This window comes from Lissotriton vulgaris, chromosome 3_1 (assembly GCF_964263255.1).
Source record: "Lissotriton vulgaris chromosome 3_1, aLisVul1.2, whole genome shotgun sequence".
Classification (NCBI taxonomy): domain Eukaryota; kingdom Metazoa; phylum Chordata; class Amphibia; order Caudata; family Salamandridae; genus Lissotriton; species Lissotriton vulgaris.
Window position 1 is genome coordinate 907,394,294 of NC_141689.1, and position 24,406 is coordinate 907,418,699.

The following is a 24,406-nucleotide window of genomic DNA, read 5'->3' on the forward strand; positions in this document are numbered from 1 at the left end:
AAGCGTCAGGCATCCACAAGCGTCAGGCATCCACAAGCGTCAGGCATCCACAAGCGTCAGGCATCCACAAGCGTCAGGCATCCACAAGCGTCAGGCATCCACAAGCGTCAGGCATCCACAAGCGTCAGGCATCCACAAGCGTCAGGCATCCACAAGCGTCAGGCATCCACAAGCGTCAGGCATCCACAAGCGTCAGGCATCCACAAGCGTCAGGCATCCACAAGCGTCAGGCATCCACAAGCGTCAGGCATCCACAAGCGTCGGGCATAGCGTCAGGCATAGCGTCAGGCATCCACAAGCGTCAGGCATCCACAAGCGTCAGGCATCCACAAGCATCAGGCATCCACAAGCGTCAGCCATCCACAAGCGTCAGCCATCCACAAGCGTCAGCCATCCACAAGCGTCAGCCATCCACAAGCGTCAGCCATCCACAAGCGTCAGCCATCCACAAGCGTCAGCCATCCACAAGCGTCAGCCATCCACAAGCGTCAGCCATCCACAAGCGTCAGATAACCACAAGCGTCAGATATCCACAAGCGTCAGACATCCACAAACATCATGCATCAGACATCCACAAGCGTCAGCCATCCATAAGCATCAGACATAACAGCTCTTCTGCCGGGCCTTCCTTCCGTGTCCATTCTCGTCTCTGAGCCCACAGCAGAAGGCGTGCAGTGTGTTTTATTTATTTATTTATTTTATTTTTATTTTTGAAGACCTTTATTGTACATATTCAGTATAACACAGCGTAAAGCCTACAACCTCTTGGGCCGGCCGCAATAGCAATACAGTCTAAAAAATCGTTGTCAGGATAACACAGCCTTGTAGCTGATAACCCAGGGGCCCGGCGGCGAAGGAAACATGTTGCACCGTAATTCAAAAAATTTCAAGTATACGATATGGCTTAGGTCTATGATTTTTGTTTAAACCAAGTAACAAAACTGCTCATTAATGTAAATTCACGTTAACTACGTTCAATTCTTCAAAGGCGACAAAACAAATGTTCATACATTACAGCATTACTAACGTTGGCAGTGCAACCATCGACCCACCCTCCACATTATGGTCTCTGTCCAGGAGTAGGACGGAGTTCATCACAGCAGGAGACTCAACCACCGACTTATATAGATTTCCGGCCCAACCCTTAATCCGAGAGGCACTCATCTGAGTCAACTCGCGGTGGCTCACATATGTCCCCCCTAAATTTGTTCCAAGCCCCCCAGATTTGCCCCCACTTTTCAGGGCAACCCCGATGGACAAATACCGCCTTCTCGGCCACCATTGCTTCATCCATGTCTCTGCACCATTCCCTCAGTGTAGGCAGCACGTTAGAACCCCACAGTCTAGCAATATTGCGTTTTGCCACCAACATTCCCAGCATGGCCCTGTCCTGCTGACAATGGGTTAAGTCCTCTGCATCCCAAATGTTTAATAGACAGCGACGTGGGTTGGGTATCAGGGAAACAGTCGTGGTTTGGGAAATGGTTCGCATTACCGCTGCCCAGTACATGGCCACCCGGTTACAGTCTCAAATGGTGTGGTAGAATGTTCCCCTTTCTCCGCGTCCGCGGAGGCAATATTCGTGAGAGGCTCTCTCTATTTTGTAAAGGACCGTTCTGGTCTAGTATGTGCGGTATAGTACTTTTAACTGAACCAGTTTAAGTCTGGAAGGAATCACTGTTTCTCGGGGTGACGAGAGAGCATCCTGCCATTCCGAATCATCAAGGTCACCAACATCACCTACCCAAGTCAAGCGCAATTTGGATAGCATGTCAAGGAGGTTATTGACCAGTTTCCGATATGTGAAGGATGTCGCTTTGTGGGGCATATGTTCTGTCAGCAGCCTGTCCTTTAGAGGGGTGGACTCCTGTAGTTTCGTTCCCGCCGGGATGGCTGACAGAAGCTCATGCCGTATCTGCATATACCTAGAATACTCTGACTGGGCCATATCGTGTTTGGTCTGCAGAAAAGTGAAGCCTACTATGTTGTTCTTTCGCCAGAGGTCCCCCACCACTGAAATACCTATGGTGTCCCATGCCTGGAACCCTTTGGTATTACCCATGAAACCCAATCTGTGCGAGTCCCACAGGGGTGTTATTTGTGTAACAACGTTTGCGCAGTAAAGGTGTATATGTGCCTTATACCAAAGTTGAACCGTGTGACGGGTCGGACCTACGAGATCAGATGGGACGCCACGACTATAGAGGTTTCTTAACAGTCCCCTGGACTCAATGCCCTGCCTGTCTGCCAAAAAGGCGGGTTCTGTCTGTGGGGCGTGTAGCCAGTAATTGATTTGTTTAAGATGGGCAGCCCAGTAATAGAGTTCAATGTCAGGGAGTGCTATACCCCCATCATACCAGTCCTTTACCAGTTTGCATTGCGCAATCCGTGCCGGTTTTCCGTCCCACAGCAAAGTAGAAACCGCTGCTGCGATGGCCTTAAAGTAGGATGAGGGGACCGGAAACGGTGTGTTCTCAAGGAGGTAAAGAAAACGGGGCAATGTCATAATTTTTACCCAGGAGGGTGAGAATGAGGGAACGCCACACCTTCACGTCCCGATTGAACCGTTCCAGTGGGAGTTTCAGATTTAGGGCTTGAAATTCGTCCGGGTTGAATGAAACATAGATTCCCAGATATTTAAAAGGGGTGTTAGTGTAACGTAACGGACAGTCCACCGGGAGCGAGGGCGGACAGCGGCAAGAACGTACAAGACCGATTTAGTCCAATTAATTCTATATCCTGAGACTCTCCCGAACTTTTCGCAGACATTAAGTAGTTCTAGGATTGATTTTTTAGGGGAGGTGAGATAAAGCAGGATATCGTCCGCATAGAGAGCTATCCGATCCTCCCACAATGGCGACCACCTGATATCTTTGATGGATGGGTCCCACCAAACCCAAATCGCCAACGGCTCAAGGACTAGCGTGAACAGTAAGGGGGATAACGGGCAGCCCTGCCTCGTCCCACGACCGAGCTGGAAATCTCTGGAGATGTGACCATTAGCTGCTATCTGGGCCAGGGACCTGGTGTATAGCAGGCGGACCCACGCGCAGAACTTGGAGCCGAAGCCCATGCGACGAAGCACCGCAAATAGATAAGGCCATTCCACGGTGTCAAACGCCATTGTGGCGTCAAGAGAGAGAAGTACCGCCGCCGGTTCCTAAATGTAGTCCCGGAGAGCCAGCACCGCCTGTAGACGGCGCAGATTATGCGAGGTACTACGATTTGGCATAAAACCAGATTGGTCCGGGTGCACCAGAGTGGCAAGGTGGAGGGGCCAAACGCTGTGATAGTAATTTGGCAAGGATCTTTAGTTCAGTGTTTAGTAAGGAGATGGGGCGGTAAGAACTACATGCCTCCGGTGCTTTACCAGGTTTATGGATCGGGATGATTGTGGCAAGGCGTTGATCTTTAGGGAGTTCTCCTACTTCTAGGCTGTCCACGAACATTTTGAGTAGATGGGGGGGCTGTTATGTGAGCTGTGTGCTTATACAGTTCTACTGGGAGTCCGTTGGGTCCCAGAGCCTTGCCGGACGCCAGGGAGTCGGTCGCCTCCCGTACCTCCTCCACGGTGATGTCCGCCTCAAGCAAAAGTGCTGCCTCAGGTGAGAGGCAGGGGATTGTCAGATCTTTAATATAGTCATAAGCTTCGTCTGTCGTGTATGTCGCCTGGGGGGCATATATTGTTTCAAAATGATCAGCCAGCAGTTCGACTATGGCCCCAGGGTTCGAGGTCGAATGTCCCTCAGGTAGTGTCAGTTGTGCAATGACCCTGCCTGCTTTTTCTTTTTTGTCGAGCCAAGCCAGCATCTTTCCAGCCTTATCGCCCAACTCGTAAATCCTATGACGGGAGGCCTGAATTGTAGTTTGTACCATTTCTCTTTGATATGTCAACCATTCAATGTGTCGCAGTCGGACTGCCTGGGCGGCTCCCGGGGACGGATGGGTCTCTTGGTCAGAAATGGCATCTTTAAGAGCGTCCTCGAGGGCGCTAAGTTCTTGATGCTGAGTTCGTTTGAGCGACAATGGATGCAATTGCCTGCCCACGTATGACCGTTTTATATGCTTCCCATAGGGTACTATGGTAGCCTACGGAGCCTGAATTTTCCTGGAAGTAGTGTTTAGCAGTGTTGGAAAGGGGTTTCCTCAAAGGGGCGCTCTGCAAATAGCCCGCATGAACGTGGAAAATACGGCTTCTACGGGAACGGTGATTTGTGTATGTGAGTCGCAGCGGAGAGTGATCTGAGATTCCCCTGGGACGGATGTCTACCTCCTCAATGCCGTGCAGCCCGTCTCCGAACATTAAAATGTAATCTATCCGTGAGAGACAGTGATGTGTTGCTGAGTAATAAGTGTATTGCTTGTCGTAGGGATGTTTGTGTCGCCAGCAGTCTGTTAGACCCAGGGCATCCAGTAGTCCGCCGAGTGGCCTGCCTCCCCCTACTTTTGTGGTATGTGGGTGTCTATCCATCTCATAATCTAGAACGTCATTAAAGTCGCCCCCTATTACCAGCGTTGCCATCGGTAATGACAGTAGAAAGGTCGCAAGGGCCGTGTGTGCTGTGGCATGCAGGCCAGGAGGGACATACACGGATACAAAGTTGAACAGTTGGCCCTCCCACTGTATCGCCACAGCTGCAAAGCGGCCCTGATTGTCTATTTTTGTCTGTTGACACACCATCTGAAAGTTCTTTCGAATAAGTATTCCCGTCCCTCTGGAGCCGCATGTGCAATGAATTTGTACCCCCATCTAACCATCGCCCTCGAGGCCGAGCCAACAAGGTGAGTTTCCTGTAAGAGGACTATCGCTGGGTTGCATCGTTTCAGGTATTGTAGCACTAGGCCCCTCTTCACCTTGTCGCCCAGTCCCCTGACACTCCATGTGAGGACTGTTAAGGTCGATGCGTGAGAGGGATGTGGTGTATGATTGTCAGGTGTATCCGTCACGTGTGCTGCCATGTAGGCAAGTGTGTGAATTCGTACAGATCGATAGGGGACGGGTCCCGCAGCGCACCTTTACCAAGAAACTTGCCTCCTTCGTGTGGTGTAGAACATGTCGTGTTTTGCCGCATATTACAAGAACTAAAACATCCAAACATTCCCCTCCCCGCCTCCCTGCTACACAGGCCTAAAACCGCCCGCCTCCCCAACTTAGCAGAGCGCGTAGTCCCAACCCAACCCATAGTACTTGCTTGCAAGGGGTAAGTAGCTCTGTGACCTCACGAGCAGCTCCATGGGACCCCATCCGCCTAACACAGAGTGAATTTCAAGGGTCTCATAGTCGGTTTTCTGAAGAAGTTTCGCTCAGAGGTCATGCCTTCTGGTGTTCACTCTTCCGGATGTTCTCCTTCCTCCAGACCTGATTCAGCAAATAGGTCCTGGCTATGTCCTTGTGATGCCTGGTGATTCGTCTGAGTAGCTGTCTTTTGGTCGCGTTGGCCCCTGCCATTCCGCCGCGGAGCCTCCGCACGCCTGCAACCATCCAGCCAGTCTCTTGCCGCCTCCGGGGTGTCGAAGAACCATGCTTTGTGATTATCTACAATTCTCAGTCTCGCCGGGAAAATCATAGAGTAGGGTAACTCTTTGGCTCGCAAAGCTTTTTTGATATCTGTGAAAGTCTTCTGTCGCTGGGCCACCTCAGCTGTATAGTCCGGGAAGAAGGCAATAGTGGAATTCAGTATTTTATTAGGTGCAGAGATCCTGGCTGTTTGAAGTATGGCATCCCTGTCACGGAAATTAAAGCGTCTAGCCAGTACTGGTCGCGGTGGTGCCCCCGGTTTAGGCGCCCCCCAGGGGACTCTATGCGCTCTTTCGACAGAGAAGAAATGGGAGAGGCCCTTCGGTTGCAGTTTCGTCTTGATTAAGTCCTCCACAATACAGATCCATAGTTTGCTTGCCTTCTGACTCCGGAATGCATAGAATTCGGACGTTGTTCCTCTGTGAGCGTCCCTCCTGATCATCCAGTCGTTCCTGTAGCTTTCTGGTGACCGCTTCCATGCGCTCCCCAGCGAGCTGTAGTTCCGAAGTGTCCTCCACTAAGGATTTGGTGACCACTTCCACCTGTGCCACACGCTCCGTCATTTTGTGGAGGTCGGCCCTCAGTAGGCCAACGTCCATTGAGATAGATCCCACCGTCGCCTGGACGCAAGATAGCATCGTCATTAAATCCTCTAATGTCACTTTTTTGGAGCCATCTCCCTCTGGACTTTTGCCCGTGGACGGGTGGCCCTCCGGGTGCTGCACGGCGTTTTTTTCAAAGGCATACTTCTCCAGCTTTGATTGTGCCGTAGTATGTCTGGGTCCTCTTCCCGCCATTACGTTTGGCTGTTGTCTCGATATTGCACCTGCGCCTTTGTCAGGCCTTTACTATCTTAAAACTTTTCGAAGGCAGCAGGATTATAGCAACAGCCCATCGCTTATGCTTTCACACTTCCTAGACACGTATGTTGAGGAGGGTGACTGATGACGAAGATGATAGACCCTTTGGTACAGCTAACCATCCGTCTGAATTAAACATCAAGTGTCAGGATGACGACGAAGATGACTACCAAGACCAATATTATCAAGAAGACATTATTGTACCACATCATAGACACCATCACAAGAAAGCGCGCCAGAGGGAAACGAGTCACCTCCCTCCAACACTCATTCAGGACTTACTGGCCATGCTGGCGGATTATCGACAGAGGTTTTCCCCCGCAACAGGCAGTCCCAGAGAACCCACACATACCAACGGCGGTTCCTGTTCCATTGATTCAACCTAAAGCCCCTGTGACACCGGCCCCTCCTTCAGATCAAGCGGAAGTGGCGCAACATGACACTACCTCCTCCGAAGAGGAGATTGAAGAGGGTGAATTGCCTGACAATACTAATGTTCCGGATCCCTGGGATGACTACGTAATCCCTATGCCTTCTCCGCCTTTTCCTATGCCTTCTGATTCCCCCCCTGAGGATATCGGGTGCTTTCATAAATTAATGCAACGGGCTGCAACTAGATTTCAGCTGCCAGTAACAGTCGAACAGACAGAATGTTTCCTTCATGATTTCAAGGAAGAGTCCAGGAAAATCACGAGAGCTGTCCCTATTACAGACTATATTTGAAATGAAGGGGTTAGGACGACTGCATTTATTCCAGCTGTACTTCCGCGCATAGAGGAAAAAGAACCTGCCCCTGCCAACAGCCCATCCTGCTCATTGGTTACCCACGGTCAAACTCCGTGATTTCACAAGCCGCCCAACAGCGATCTAAGAATCCGGCAACACCTATCACCAAACCACCAGATAAGGAAGGACTGCGCCTGGACCTTGTAGGCAAAAAAAATTCTACCATGGCAGTGGCCTCTATCAGAGCGGCCAACTCTCGAGCCATTATATTTTGTTATGACCGTCAGATGTGGTCAGACATGGCGGGTCTCATTGACCTCATTCCAGAAGACCGTAGGCAGGAAGCAAGAAAGATTCTGCTGGAAAGAGAACGTGCCACATCGGAAACATAAGATTGCGCTTTGGACATTGTAAACACTAACTTCCATCAGCTAGCAGGAGCTGCAGTGCTCAGACGCCAGGGATGGCTTAAAGCCACCACTTTCAGACCTGAGGTGCAAACAAAGATTCTACATATGGCCTATGACGGAGAGTCTTTGTTTGGAAAGCACATTGATGAAGCTCTCTTAGCTATAAAAACTGACACTGATACCGCACGATCATTAGGCACCTTTCATCACAGACGCGGAAATTTCAGAGGAGCAAGAGGGTCTGGTTTTTCATCAAGAGGAGGATACCAAACTCAGCAGAATAGACAGTATCAGTCTCCATACAGACAAGACAGCCTTACAACCAGTCCTCATACCGTCAATTGTCCACGGCAAGTTTCTCTCGCAAAGGAGATCGAAAGAGATCACAAAATCAAGGCAGAGACACTAGCAGGAAGCAGTGATCTCCACAGGGTGCCAGCCATTTTACCCTCCCTACCCGTGGGCGCGAAGATTTTAGCTTTTGTTCACAAGTGGCAGGAAATAACTTTAGATCGATGGGTTCTAGACCTAATGACCAATGGGCACACCCTCGAATTCGTCAAACAGCCACCTACTACTCCGCCCAGGGGTCCCACTCCCCCTCGTCTTCACTTATCATGCAAGGAAGCCTTAATGATGCTTATCAAGAATGCCATAGAGAAAGTTCCATCATCTCAGAAAGGAACAGGTTTCTATTCTCATTTCTTCCTGAACAAAAAGAAGGTAGGGGAATGGCGACTGATTCTAGACCTCCGCAAGCTCAACAAATTCCTCAAGAAACAAAGTTTCCGAATGGTCACACTTGCCGAGATTTTAAGTTGCTTAAACAAAGGAGATTTTATGGCTTCTCTGGATATGGAAGAAGCATATTTCCACAAACCTATCCACCCCAAACATCACAAATATCTTCGCTTTACAGTGGCTGGCGCCCACTGTCAGTTCAAGGTGCTCCCTTTTGGGCTGAAATCAGCTCCGAGAATCTTCACGAAGTGCTTGGCACCTGTAGCAGCAGCGCTGAGATCCTGAGGAATAAAAGTATTCCCTTATTTAGACGATTGGCTGCTCAAGCCTTTTCAAAGCACGAAACCAAGGTTGCCACAGAAGAATGTATACATCTATTCACTTCTATGGGACTGACCCTCAACGAGAGCATTAACAGTTCTGTCTTCTCCAAGTCATGCCTTTTCTAGGAGCACAGTTAGACACGGTCCCGTGCAAAGCATTCTTGTCACACGATCGCAAGCTACGTCTTCAGAACCAGCGCATCCGTCACTACACACGTGACCCTATCTATAAAAAAGACGGAGCGTACAATGCCCCCACGGTCCCACCGACTCCTCGTGTCCTTCTGGAGCTGGCATTGCTTTTACACATGGGGAGATGCTAAGTTGCATGTGGAAATGCAATCTTGTTTGGATTTTGAAAGTGAGAACAGAATTCACTGCTATGTCTTTCAAAGTTCAAACTAAGTTTGCTATGGGAGGGCGGGAGCTGCAAGACTTCCGCCCTCTCATAGTAAACAGCAGTATCCTGGGGGTAGGCACCCCGGGACTCTGCAGGAACCGGCTCTGGGCGTGGTGGTCTCCAGGGCTCTCGAGGGCACCAGGTGGAGGGTCACTGAGCCCCTGTCACACAATACAGAAATCTCCGGGGGTGGTTGTTCCCGGGGTTTGAGGTCCACACACTTTTAATTTTGTTAGAGGGGGTGTGAACGCGCAAGTGGCGCAAGGGGGTTGTAAATGTGGTACACAGTGTTTTGTTTTAGTTGGCTTTCCTTTCTGTCTTGTAGAGGATCCAGGGTAAATATAACGGTTTTTGTACAGCCAGTACCTTTCAACGCTATTCTCAAACGGCTTTCTGCCTGTTACCATAGTAACAGTTCATGGAACACTCGCGTGAGCACAGAGGTTAGAAGTTTACCACAATATGTTGCTAATTGATATAGTTACTGTGCTGGAGATATATATTTTTTCAAAGGAACCGTTAGTCATAGAAGAAGTAAGTGGGAAAGTTTTGTAAGCGATTTCTTCCTGTTCTGGGAGTATTAGGGTAACGTGTTCCAAGCTGGACTTTACGAAGCTTAATGTTCATTGGCTGTGAATTATTAAAAGTAGAAGTTTTGGCAGTCATTCCTTCCTCCTGTGTGGACATTTTATTGGCTAAAGTCTTCGAAGCACAAGTTTGCTCCTTATTGGGTGGGAACGGTTCACTGTTGTCAGTGATATTGTGATGCATTTCCAAAGGAGTATGGGAAAAGAAAGTAGGAGAGGGCTGGTTAGGAACACTAACTCTGTACAGTGCCCATAAGGTGGTGGAGAGGGATTATGAGGGCAAAAATAGTTTTTATGTTTCAAGGGACATTTATATAATTGCCGTGTGATGTATAAATCACGGCGGAAAAATGACAGTGTCTTGCGCTGTTTTTTTTTTTAATCAAGTTTGTGGGTGACATACTTCTTAGGAGTACTATTTACTTATAATGTGGTGTTTACTTTCCTGATGGGAAGGTGTGGTTGTGCAGCAAAATATTCAGTCTAGGTTTGAAACAGTTTTTATTAAGCAAATACAAATAAACTTTCTTCAGAAACTGTTGCTGTACATATGAAAGGGGTGACAATAAAAAATGGGATTTCATAAAATATCACTTAAGCGTGGCTTTATCATTCTTTTTTTCTGCTACAGTTTGTAAAAGTGTTGCCCCACATTCTTGATGATGTAATAGGGCATCAGTTACTTTTAGATAAAGTAGAATAGAAGTGCTACAACAAACACTCCTGCACTACATTATCTGAGATCAAGAGAACAAGTAAAAAAACAGTTAAATACCAGTGACTTCATATTAAATAGAATTGTATGCATTATTATTTTTCAAATTTGTATTCTGTACAATTCAGGAACGTGCTGTCGTAGTGCTTAGAGGTTGCAGACTGTTCCGCTAACAAATCACGTACTCATTAAAGAATATATAGGATGGTACTCTTATAATATATAGTACAGGTCCTATTTATTCTTTACGGAGAAGGTGAATAGGAACCGCAAATAAGAAAAGAAATTAGAAAATAACATTCAGAAATGTAGGGTTTATTAAATATATAAAGTAACAAAGTATGCATGATATCTTTTTTTTTTTGTTCTGCAGTTTCGTAAAATGTTTCTTGAAAAAAATATCTGATCATGTACTTTTTAATATTTGAAAGTTATATTACAGATGGCGCTGAAAAATCTCCCATTCCTCTTCTGTAGCAATAGGACAATCTATTACAATATAACAATTGATACCATTGTTACAGTAAGAAGAAAAGGAAAATAAAATTATGTATTTAACAGAACATCCATAATGAAATATTTTCGAGCGGTAATTATTTACTGAACTTCTTTTCTCCGGGTGGTGAAAAAGTTTGATCTTCGTGGCGACGGGTCATAAACTCCTCTGAGATCATGACGGTGAGAATTATAATATGTATATATTCTCACAGCACATGATCACAAGGAGGAAACAGACTGAAAACTGGAAGCCGGTAACGTTGCTTACATATCGTTACTCTTTGTGACGACGGATCATGAACTCCACTGAGATCACCATAACTGTTAATGTTATAATATACATATTAACAATATATGATCTCTAGGGGAAAACACGATAACAACTGGAAGATGGCGACGTTGATTGTAAATGTTTAGGGGTTGCGTCGACGGGACACCAACACCTCTCAAGCAAAGTACAGTGTCAATATTATAATATAAAAAGTCACAATATATAAGCTAAAAGGAGCAATGTTTGTTGTAATCTATCTGTTTTTAAAAACAAGCTGCTGACGTTACAGAGAAAAAGCGAAAAACATGCATAACATTTTTTTCTAGCTTTAAATGTTTAAATATTGACAAATAGCCACAAATTATACCTAAGTACTATGCCTAAGCCATATTGAAACAACTTACAACTCCAGAATATGTTTGTTGACGCAAAAAGAGAATCCGATGCTAGAAAACGGAACCTGCAACACAGATTGGCGACTCAGAAATAACTTCTGAAAACTAAACTAATGGCACAGTAGGTGTGGTTTATATCATTTTTGGTTGTTTAGTAGTCTACGGAAGGAAGATGTGGCTCCGCCTATTTAGATGGCACGTTTTGCAGTTTACACATGCTCACGTTTTAACTGTCTTACTTTTGCACGTGTTGGGAAAAGTTACAAACTGTGAAGCTATAAAGGTTTCGATTTCGTTAGTAACACGTATAAGGTATTATTATATACATACGTTGGAGAGTTTAAAAAGTGTTACTCCGTAAACTGTGTTCTTTGCATTTTCATGATTGAAAACATCTAAATGGAAGACGTAAAAAAAAAATCGTTAACATTAGAAGAAGAAAAAAACGATTAATATTTGTTATTATTATGCTTCTTAATTTAGAAAATGCTAGCATTTGTAAATCGTAAACCTACCCTCGGAAAGGTGTGCTGGCGCTTGGGGCGCTGGGAAGATTAAGCAAGGTATTACTTACAGTGGGATAGTGGTGGGCTAAGATGCTGATGGACTATTGAATCGAACTGTGAATGGTGTTGTTGAAAGTCAGGTATTATAGATGCTGTGTCATACTTTTACCACACTTATATGTTAATTACTGCTAATTAAGTTGAAAATATTCTTAAATTATAATGTGGGCTGCTTGATTTATGTTTTTACTGATGTTTACAGATAAATACAAAGAGAAAAGTATTTATTTTCCTCTTTGTATTTATTTTAAACTGTGCATGAATATGGAAATTGGGTTATTTTTTAAGCGTTTTTAAGCGTGTGTAAATACTGTCAATGATGCGTAGTAGTACAAAAGGGGTACTTATGGCGAACAACTACGAGTATCAGAGGGTCTAAAAACTGAAAGAGTTTAAGGAGTGATAGACATCAATCTGACAATACACAACCCTTTAACTGATTGACCAATATGAAGGTGAACTTCAACATCTCAGGTGGATGAGGAAAATACATGGCTTGGCAGTTCGGGCTGGACTGTTCCCATGAGGCACAGGGTCAGACTGATTTGCATATGGCCATGTCTGAACTGGGGTGGCAGAGTGGGCTAAAGAACGGTGATGGATTAAACCCAGATCTGTTGACTGGGTATGAGTGTTTGATTGGTTCAGATGCTCCGTCCATCACTACCCCCTTTTGTATTGTGGTCTCAAGGCGCTGAGGGGAGAGGAGGGGGGGGTCCGCAGATCTGTTTAGCCGAAGAGCCAGGTCTTGAGGGTCTTCCTGAAGGTGTTAAGGGAGGGGGCGCGTCTGATGTCTGCCAGTGGCTCGTTCCAGGTTTTGGCTGCAATGTGAGAAAAGGATCTTCCGCCTGCTCTGGCTCTGTGGATGTGCAGGGTTTCGGCCAGTGCAAGGTTGGAAGATCGGAGGTTTCTTTTGGGTACGTGGAAGTTGATTCTGTCGTTGAGGTATTTGGGTCCATTGTTGTGTAGGCATTTGTAGGCATGAGTGAGGATTTTGAAAGTGATTCTTTTCTCCATGGGGAGCCAGCGGACACTTTGTATGTGTTGGCAGATGTGCTCGTGTCGGGGGATGGCGAGGACGAGTCTGGCGGCGATGTTCTGTAATGTCTGGAGTTTGTGGAGTAGGGACTTGTTAATGCCGGCGGAGAGTGCGTTTCCATAGTCTAGTCTGCTGGTGATGAGTGCGTGGGTGACTGTCTTCCTTGACTCAGGGGGGGATCCACTTGAAGGTCTTGCGGAGGGTGTTGAAGCAGCTGGAGGTGATGGCGTTGACCTGTTGGTTCATGGTGAGAGATGAGTCCAGAACGATGCCGAGGTTCTTGGTGTGGTCTGAGGGCGTAGGGATGGATGATTTCCGAGGGTGGTTGCCCACCAGGTGCTGTCCCGTGCAGAAGGGGTGGTACCAAGGACGAGGACTTCTGTCTTCTCGGCATTGAGCTTCAGGCAACTGTTGGTCATCCAGACTGCGACATATTGCATTCCTTTCTGGAAGTTGAGTTTGGTAGTGGTGGGGTCTTTGGTGAGGGAGAGGATGAGTTGGGTGTCGTAGGCGTAGGGTATGATATTGAGGCTGTGTTGTCGGACGATGGCTGCGAGGGGGGCCAGGTAGATGTTGAAATGAGTGGGTCTCAGTGCTGAACCCTGTGGGACTCCGCAGGTGAATTTCGTGGGGTCGGAGAGGAAGGGGGGAGCGGAGTCTGATCCTTTGGCTTTTTTCAGTGAGGAATGATCAGATCCAGTCCAGGGCTGTTCCTTGTATGCCTGCGTCGTGTAGTCTGGTGACTAGTGTGCGGTGGGAGACGGTATCAAAGGCCGCTGATAGGTCGATTAGGATGAGGGCTGCGGAGTGGCCTTGGTTCAAGAGGCTGCGGATGTCGTCTATGGCGGCGAGTAGGGTGGTCTCTGTGCTGTTGTTGCTTCGGAATCCGGATTGGGACAGGTCGAGGATGGGGTTCTCTTCAATGAATCCTTTAGTTTCATGTGAGTGGTTGGCCTCCAATGGGGTTGGGGAGGGGGGTAAGGGTCGGTACAGGGCTTGACTGCAGGCTAGGGCAGTCTAAACACTGTGCTCAGTGAGGAAGTTGGGTTAATATGATAAAATTCACTGAAAATACTAAAGTTTAAAGTCATGATATAGTTAGGTAGGGTAATAAAATCTTACTTTACATTAAAAAACCCTAATAAATTAACTGAAAAAAGTCAAAGGCTAAAGTGACGTTATAGTTAAGTGTTGTATTAATCTAAAATCTAAAAATAAAAACACTGAATTTCCTAGATATGCTTCTTGTTCTGTTTGTTACGAAACACACCCATTAGTACTACAGATGTTAATGAAAATTGAATATACATGTATCTTGCTGAATACTTTCCAGTATGAGAAGCTTATAGCAAACTGTCATATTTGGTAGATGATGTCATCAACGATGTCCGCCATGTCATTTGACATGTCATGCGTGATGTAATATGTAGCGTCATAAGCAGTGCTTGTGGGTGTGCAAGTGATAGTCATTCAGTAAAGTATACCTGCGAATTTCATTTTTATTTTTTTCAAACCTTGGTTTTTATATTATTGCAACACCTATAACATCACTCTAATCTTTGATTTTTCCAGTGAGGTGTCATCAGTGATGTCATGAGTGATGTCACTGACCATGTCATGAGTGATGTAATATGAGACGTCATCAGCAGTGTGGGCGTGCGAGTTATAGTTAGCTGCACTAACTATAACGGGGGAATTTCAATGGTTTTGTATGAGTGAAATGTCCAGCTAACTAGAACATGTGTGAAACCTATGGTTTTTTCAGTGAATTTCCAAGGTTTTTTAAATGCTAATTCCTAACTAGAACGTGGCTGAAACCTATGGTTTTTTCAGTGAATTTCAAAGGTTTTGTAAATAATTTTTAAATTTATTAATTCTTATATTTTTTATACTAATTTACTACATTGTTTTAAAGTATTTATTTTTAGATATTTTTTTTAAATTACATTACATATTTTTAATATAAATTGAAAAAAAAGGTTTTTAAAAATATTGAAATTGTAATATATATTTTTTTATTTAATATTTTTTTAATTTATATATATTTTATATAGCAGGCAATGATATCCTATGGAAGGAAATTCAAGTAACTGGTAAGTACAGTTAAAAATAGTAGTAAGCTGAAAGATGCAGCACTGAGGTATCTTCTGATAACAGGTGAGTAAATTGGAATTCGTAGTTCGACTGATATTTGAGGAATTTTTTTAAGTTCTAAAACTCCACACTTAGAAAAATTTCCCAAGTGAAACCAGTCAGTGTTAGGCTATGGAAGGAAATTCAAGTTACTGTAACTACAATTAGAATTACTTTTCAGGATCAGTAGTGGGCTGAAAGATGCAGCACTGAGGTCTCTCCTGATAACAGATGAGTAAATCGGAATTTGTAGTTCGGCTGATTTTAGAGGAATTTTTTAAAGTTCCAAAACTCCACACTTGGAAATTTTTTCAAGTTAAACCAGTCAATGTTAGCCTATGGGGGGAGGAGCCAAGCTCGCGACCGTGATGGCCGCACTGTAGCTCAGCTCCATCAACCTTCCTGCCTGAAACGCATATCCTGTATCTCATCCTGCCCCGACACATTAGACAAAATACGGGAAGGTGAAACACTGCTCGCACTCACCGTCTGTCCCGGGGGCTCCTGGGTGCCGCGGATCTTGAGTTGTGCCCTTGTTTGTTCCGGAGCCTCCGCAGCGTGCAGGCCGGGGACTCGCCTGTGACGGTCGGCCGGAGTGGGGTGTCGACGCCGGCCCCCGGTGGAGGAGAGGGGTCGGCTGAAGAGGCCATTGTGCGGTTGTACCGGTGGCGACTGACCGGGCCCGTTCTGGTGGCCCCGGGGCTCTGCTGCGGGGCGCGGCCCGCCTCGGATGGGGGTAGACTGTACAGGAGGCTTGTCCCCCCTTTGTTGTCCTGTCCGGCCATCTTGAAGCCCTTCGCCCGGAATCGGCGGGTGGCGCCCGTGAGACGGTGGCGCCGGCGACCCCTTGGTTTTTTGGTGGCCCATCTTTCTGCACTGAGATTGCCATTACCGGGGCTCGACGAGACTCCGGTGGGCCTTATTCGACGGCCCGGCCCGGGGGTTGAGGAAAGGAGGGTCCCTGCCGCACTGACAAAATGGCGGCCGACGCCCTGGGTCTCGGACCTGTTTGGGGCGGCGAATCTGTTCTGTCGAAATGCACGATGGCTGAAGCTTGTGGGAGTGAGCCCACGATTGGCGATGTCTTCGCCGCCCTGTGTTCTTGGCGTGCGGCCATGGCCTTTGAGGCAGCTGTACAAGATAGCGGTTCTGCCGCCATGCCTGTTGGGCCGTCCCCCATGAATGCGGCCCGACTGAAGGAGTTTGCTGCTTTGTCTCTCTCGGCTGTTGCAGAGAGTGCTGCCGCCGTTCCTCTTGGAGAACGTATGTCTGCTACCCCGAACCTCCAGGAAGTCTTGATTGTGGCGGACATGGGTGAGGGCACCACGTCGGGGCCCGTCCAGGTTAGTCTGGCTGGGGAGCTCGGTGGCTGTTTGACTCGAACTGCTTTGATGGGATCCCACGGCTGCCCCGTGGGGGATACCTCGCCCCTTTGGGCGGCGGGTCCGCACCCAGACTGTTCGCTGCTCCTGCTGTTGCTTTTTGACAGTTTGGTCTGCTGCCGCCATTGTTTGCCTTGCTGCTCGGGACTGGGATCCCCTGTTCTGCACCGTTGGCCTGCCTTGTTCCGATCCTGTGTACACTCCATGACGAACTGCTTGCTGTATTCTACTTTACTGTGTACTGAAGCTATAATCAGGAGAGGACAGGGGTGAGCCGGAATTGCCTCGGTGGACTGCCAATTTAATGTATGGAGATGAGGACTGCTCGCAGCTGTAACATTATGACCGATTCCTCTTCATGTTCCTGATGTTCGAAGTTGTCGATCTCGTCTCGATGTGGGTTTCAGCTGTGTTAAGGCGGGGAGTAGGAGCTGAATGTTCGATTGCATATCTCCTCTCCCACTCGTTTTCTTTCCCCCTTCCCTCCTCTTTTTGTCTGTTGTATTCTTTCATTACTTTCTGATTCTTCTATATTTCGGGTTCTACTTAGGGCGACAGGCACGCTGCTGGGGGGGTAGGCCGTAGCCTTCTGCAGGGGTGCAGGGTGGTGTGGGAGGGATGGGGTCTTAATATTGTTTGTTTTTCCTTAGTTCTATGGCTCTCTTGTATCCCTTTATCGGGACGCTGTCTCTGCGCGCGTCCTCCATGGAGTGTTAGCCGGCAATGTAGGGTATGACTTCCTCACGTCCATGATAATGACAGCATATGTATCAAGTCTTACTTGCTTCGACCCCGGTTGTGGGTCTCTAGTCCTGTGTGCTTTATTCGCCATGGGACGCGTATATCGGCGCTGCGTTCTTTCTTTCCTGTCTTTTAATATTCCTTTTTCTACCCTTCCCCTCTTTTTCCCTTTATTTGGGTTAGTATAGTGGATGGCTATCTTTGCTTTGCTGTTCTGATTCCTTTTGATTTGTACCAGCACACACTCAGATGGTGAATGGTGGATGGTGGGCAGCGGTGGGACCTGCTTTGAAACGGGGCGACTGTAAGTTGACTTTTGCCAATTGCTGCAATTATTTCCGCCTCTTACTGTTCCTGTGTATTGATGCTTTACCAACTGCCCGCCATGGGAATTCAGATGTCAAAAGTTGCAATTGATCCTGCTATACTTCCTATTATATTATAAAAATTAACCTTCTTTAATCCTGTTCCTAGCGGTTATACTCGCCCATTTACTATTGCTTACTTGTTTACATACTGCTGAGGAATTTCAATGCTGACTTCGTGCGCTCATAATATGTCGTGGCCGGCCTGATTGGTTGTAGGCCCGTATTTGTATGCTTCTACTTGCACAATAAAAATTTTCAAAAAAAAAAAAAAAAGTTAGCCTATGGAAGGAAATTCAAGTTACTGTAAGTATGGTTAGAATTACTTTTCAGGATCAGTAGTGCGCTCAAAGATGCAGCACTGACGTTTCTTGTGAGAACAGTTGAGTAAATCGGAATTCGTAGTTAGGCTGATTTTACAGGAATATTTTGCTCAATAGTGAAGGAAGGGGCGGGGCCTGAGGTAACATGTGTGCAAACACGCCCTGTGGCTCGTTTTAGATTGCAGAATTAATTCCTCTTCAATCCTGAGGTCCCCTGTGAGCCAACCAGCCCACCAGGTACCTCCAGTATGCGCCAGGCAGCTGTGATGCAGAGAGGTGTTCAGATGGCACGCCCCCTTTTTACAACACTCTGCAACACAGCTCTGTGGCTCTTACTGGAGATACCTGTTGGACTAGTTGCCCCCTAGGGGACCTCTGGATTGAAGAGGAATTAATTCCTCAACTTGAAATGCGCCACATGCATGGTTTCACTCACATCACCTCAAGCCCCGCCCCCTACCTTCACCACTGTGCAAACGTGCCCTGTAGCGTGTTATAAGTTGGGGGATTAAGTCGCCTTGCATACTGGGGGTCCCTGGGGGCCAACTAGCCCACCAGGAACCTCCAGTATGCGCCAGGGGGTTGCGTTGCAGAGAGGTGTAAAAAGGGTCGTGCCCTCATTACATCTCTCTGCAACGCAGCCCCCTGGCTCATTTGCAGAGGGGGAACTAATTCCCCTTGCATACTGGAGGTCCCTGGGGGCCTACTAGCCCACCAGGAACCTCCAGTATGCGCCAGGGGGCTGCCTTGCAGAGAGATGTAATGAGGCCACGCCCCTTTTTACACCTCTCTGCAACGCAGCCCCCTGGCGCGTTTGCCGAGGGGGAACTAATTCCTCTTGAATACTGGGGGTCCCTGGGGGCCAACTAGCCCACCAGGAACCTCCAGTATGCGCCACGGGGCTGTATTGCAGAGAGGTGCAATGAGGCCATGCCCCTTCTTACACCTCTCTGCAACGCAGCCCCCTGGCGCGTTTGCAGAGGGGGAACTAATTTCCCTTGCATACTGGAGGTCCCTGGGGGCCAACTAGCCCACCAGGAACCTCCAGTATGCGCTTGGGAAGGTACAGAGTACAGTACAGAGTACCGTACTTCGTACCCCGCAATTTAAAAAAAATGCCTAGGGGGTCAGGGCGTTTCTACCCTGCCCCCTTTGCAGGTTTGGCACGTTTGTTTCACTGCTTTCTTGTGCCTCGGTTCTACCGAGGCACAAGAGTGCTACCAACACTTCCTGGTTTGGAGTGTTGACAGACAGTTGACAGCCAATCAGCATGCAGCCCGTGCTCGGTAGGGTACGTCTCTAGTTATCACTATGATTTTACTTTTGATTTTCTCAGGAACTACTGAACGGATTTACACCATTTAACAAAACGCACAATCTGCGAACCAAACTCTACCTCTCTGCCAAATTTGGTGTAATTCCGTTCAGCTGTTCGGGCTGTAGCCCTGGCTAAAGGTCCCTATAGAAAATTGCATGGGGAAAACACGTTTTGGGACCCCCTTTTTTCTCAGCCCCCACTTGACGAATCTCCCCTAAACTTTCAGGGAAGGAGCGGAGCGGAGCAGGCCATTTTCTTGGAGAAATTTGCGAAGATTCGTCTACCAGCGCCAAAGTTATTCCAAATAGAATATTGCGGATTTCCTAAGGAAACTAGGTTTTAACTATAACTACCTACTGGCGACCGCCAGTAGGTAATATAAATATATATATATATATATATATATATATATATATATATATATATATATGTATGTATGTATGTATGTCAAGTACAACTTGCCCTTTGCATTAGGAAGGCACACTGCAGTGCTCGGCCATCCAGCTATCACGTGCTTCCTGCTTTCTCCTCTCTGGTAGTTAATAAGTTTTGCCGACGCCACAATGCTTTGGTAAACATTCTGCTGAATAAAGTTAATAAATGCAGGAATCAGGTGTGCTTACTTCCGAGCCCATGAAGAAGGGGCGTGGTGCCCAGAAACGCGTCGGCAAAACTTATTAACTACCAGAGAGGAGAAAGCAGGAAGCACGTGATAGCTGGATGGCCGAGCACTGCAGTGTGCCTTCCTAATGCAAAGGGCAAGTTGTACTTGATATATATATATGTGTATACGCATACACAATTATTGTCTAATATATTCTACTAGGAAATGGAGCTGCATTAGTTTTACTCTTAACTTCTCACAGGAGTCAGTTACCTCACCCATTGAAACCATTCCCTAAATCCAATGTAAAGTAAATGAAAAGGATTGGCATGTAAAACTATACTGGGATTCTAGAGATGCAGAGGGCATCCACAGAGTATGTCTAAATGGAGATTGGGATTTGCCATATCCAACAAATACCAGTACACTGGTATGAGGTATTTTTGACAGAGATAAATCAATATTGTTTTGAGTTTTAGACCCTGGAAATAAGGCATAACATAATGGGCCAGTATTTATTGTACAAGAATAATACATGTTCAGCCTTTTTAATGGGGGTTTTCCCCCAAAAAAATGTTTGGCGGGAAGGAGGACCCAATATTAGTCACGCAACTCACAATTCTGATCCCTGTGCAAAGCTCTGTTTGTGCAGAGATTTGACTGTATTGTAACATTTATGTAGTGCTTCCTTTCCCTATGTGGGATGTTGAATCAATTACCTACTTGGGTAGCAACCTATTCTGTAGGGCGTGTGATTGGAAGTGTGTTGTCTTTGTTTTGATTCTATGTCGAAAGTGTTTCCATGTTGTGTATGATGACCGCCGAGGTTCGTTTATCTTGTTATGGGACGCATCGCTTACTATTGTGTTAGGATAAGAAGTGAAAGATAGGCGTGCAGTATATGGTTTTTAGTAAGCCAGTAGCTTTGCTGAGCTCTGCAGGTCCCCTTTATGGTATTTCTTATGATTACAGTCCACTAAACCGGTTATTATACTGGAATTAGATCCAGGACATAGCTGTTCTGCATCTATATCAAGTCATCGTTTTCAATGGGTATGGGGTTTTCCTATTTTGGACATCTGGATATCACTTTTTTACACCTATTACACTAGGGCGGATACTACCGGGAACAATCGCCCCTTTTCTCCTTTCATGCAGGATATTCTACTCGGTTGTCTATTCTGAAATTGTTTATCGTACTGAGCAGGCATTGGTTGGAAGGAGAAATGATCAGGAGATCTGCTATGATGGACTTTGTAAGTGTTATTCCATATGTGACTGTCGTTGTGAGATGTTAAGAAGGGTTTATAGTAGGCAGGTAGCTTAGACCTGCTGTTTTGGACCTAACTCGAGTCCTATGGTAGGCCGAGGTATGTAGCAGATGTCATACGTTATTCGGCGGCCTGTTCAATTTATGATGTGTGATCTATTGCTCTGAATGAATGAATAAATGAAAGTTTATTTCTATAGCGCCGAACTACCCGGAGGCCTCGTAGCGCTGAAGAAAGGAAGAACAGAATAGGGCCGGTCCGCATAGCTATACAAGCATTCCAAACAAATGGGTTTTTAAAAGTTTACGGAAGACCAAAAGAGTTTTGTTCCCCCGCAAAGCCTGGGGATGGGAATTCCGCAACTTTGCAGCAGTGAATGAGAAAGAGCGTCCGCCCCATCTCACCTTCTTTATTTTCTTGGTGGTAGCCAGATGTATAGAGCTAGAACATAGAGTTCTATGAGGGAGATATGGGGTTATTAGTGAGTGCATAATCGGTGGACCCGTTTTCCACATGGCCTTGTGTGCCAGACACATAGCTTTAAACTGTATCCTGGCTAGGATCGGAAGCCAGTGTAGCTGTCTCAATGCTGGTCTTGCCGATTGCCATTGTGGGATCTGAAGAAGCATCCATGCAGCACAATTCTGCGTTACTTGCAGTTTGTTTATTGTGGCTTGAGGAGCTCCAAGGTATAAAATATTCCCGTAGTCCAGGCGAGACAGTAGAAGTGCTTGAACCATTATCCTTCTCGCCTGGAAGGGAAGGAGGGGAATAATTTTGCGAAGCATCCTCATCAATCCGCAGCAAATTGCTGAAAGTGAGGTTGCTTGATGCGCGAAATTAAAAGAGCTGTCAAGCCACATACAAAGGCTCTTTATCTGTGGTTTCGCGGGGCTGCGGGGCTCAGGCATGCCGGCCACAGGTGGACAGAGACAGTGGGTGATGAGTTACCCAACAGCATTATCCCTGTTTTATCTCCGTTGATTCTGAGGTAAGAGAGCTCCATCCACCCAGCTACTGCCTCTAGGCAAGGGCCCAGGAAGCTAGACGACCCCTCAGCGTGGTGTAAGGACACCACTAGCTGGGTGTCGTCTGCATAGCTGACGTTCTTAATGCCAAACGGATGAACTACCCCTGCCAGAGGCCTCATGTAGATATTAAAGAGCGTCAGGCTCAAGGCAGAGCCCTGTGGAACCCCACAGCTCAGAGGTAGTCTAGAGGACACCGCATCCCCCTCGAAAACCTGAAAGCAGCGGTCACTAAGGAAGGATGTACCACTCTGGAGTGGTACAGTACTGGGTGATGAACATGACCTGTAGTGGTTCTGTCATGTGCAAGTTTAAAAGGTCCATGCAGTTAAGTTAATAATTATGCAGCTTGTTTGAACTACAATTGGCTGAATGACTGCTGTGTTATAGTATTAGTGAGGCCCAGGAAGGTTATATAGGAATTTAAATTGCTATATCATAACCAGGCAAGTACAGGTCTGCCTTTCTTAACTTACCTGATATAAAACTCAGCATTTGCCAACAAGAGGAGAGTGTGTGAGCCGTTGCATATCTGTGGACTATAGAATTTACCTAAAGAAGTGATTATTTTTCCGGGTTCTAGCTCTTCATTATGGAATGATGTAATAATCTTGGAAAAAAACAAGTTTTCACTTGTCTACTGACCTTTAAATGCTCCCTCTGAATAGTAGAAGACATAGTAAAGTGGCAACAAAACGACCTAAGTGGCAGATGGTTAGATCCACTAACTAACAATAGTTTCTGGCAGTCACTGTTAGACTATATTTGGAGTAAAGGGCTGAAGTCTACATTAAGTCTGATGTAGTGTAAAATGCTTACCATTACTCTTAAACAAGCCAGTACGTTCATACATTAAGTTTTTTTTCTTGCAGTCCCAACACGAAAATGATGAAATTCAAAAAAGGTGACAGCGTTGGTCTGAGACTGGCCGGTGGAAATGATGTTGGGATCTTTGTTGCCGGACTCCAAGATGGCAGTGCTGCACAGTTGGAGGGTCTACAGGAGGGGGATCAGCTACTTAAGGTAAGTGTCTCTTTTATGAGTAGGGAATTCAATTTAGCTCAATGTATACTGACCTCAAGATTTGTATTTACTCCAAGGATTTTATAGAGTTTTATAACTTTATAATGAATGCTTAAACATACAGCCTTTCTTGTAGTTTGTGAATTTTTAATTCATAGGGCAGTATGTTTGATAATCAATGTGCTTCTTAATGTAGGGTATTTGGTTTGAAAGACTTTTAGACACAAATGTAGATATTTAGTAATTTAGTATGTGATATTCACACATACAGGCGATTCTTCAGATAAAAAACATTGTGTATGTGAAATGCTTAAATTTGCCTCTTAGATTGGTCTGAAATATGCAGGATGATGAACAAATTATACATGATTTCTTTTAAATCTGACTCAGGTGAACGACCAGGACTTTCGGTGCATCGTTCGGGAAGACGCAGTGCTTTATCTCTTGGAGATTCCAAAAGGCGAAGATGTGACCATTTTGGCCCAAAGTAGATTTGATGGTAAGCATGCTTTGAAAACCAGTCAAGCTATTTTTTTCCTTCCATTGTTAATGTGTTCCTATTTTCATGTTACATATCAATCCCAACTAATCATGCGAAACACATTTAAATCTATAAAGATTCTATTTTGTTGCTTCCACACTGCAATCCATTTTGATTTCTAAGTGTTTACAAAGAAATGTTAAATGTATTCACAGATAAAGAACCACCAGCCTTCAAATCTGTTGTACAAGCTTGTTTACAATATTGAAGCTCTGCTCATAGTACTTCTATTTATTTAATCTTTTGGTGGCCTTTCTCTGTGCCATCTGAGATCTGCTCGCTTGTTTCTGGAGATCTGGCCCCTTCATTGAATGCACTTCTCTAAGGTATGCCTTAATAATCATGTGTACATTAATACTACCTCCCTTTCTGCTGGTTGTAGCTCTCAGTTTCACATCTACATTGCTCTGGCTTCCAGCAAAGAGATGTCAGATTAATAATTCGCACTGAGGGGCTCATTATGATGGCGGGAGGATCCTCCTCCCATCACAATGTTATTCACCCACTGCCAAATTAGGATGGCGGTGGGAATCGCATTGGTTCTGTGGCGTCCGCCATGGTACCGCAAGGGGGTCCTTTCCCACCAGCCTTGCGGAACTCGGAACCAGGGCATCATAGCAGCCGTGCT

At 46.2% G+C, this 24,406-nt stretch overlaps 1 protein-coding gene across 3 annotated transcripts in view; it reads left to right on the plus strand.

The window, feature by feature from the left end:
• LOC147727192 (tight junction protein 2-like) overlaps nt 1–24,406 on the plus strand; it is a 595,437-nt gene that overhangs the window by 395,355 nt on the left and 175,676 nt on the right. For all 3 annotated transcript variants that reach the window (XM_086961242.1, XM_086961240.1, XM_086961241.1), the window contains 2 exons: nt 23,087–23,237; nt 23,628–23,736. In XM_086961242.1, coding sequence (XP_086817368.1) covers nt 23,087–23,237; nt 23,628–23,736 — 260 coding nt within the window. The remainder of the gene's footprint in view (nt 1–23,086; nt 23,238–23,627; nt 23,737–24,406) is intronic.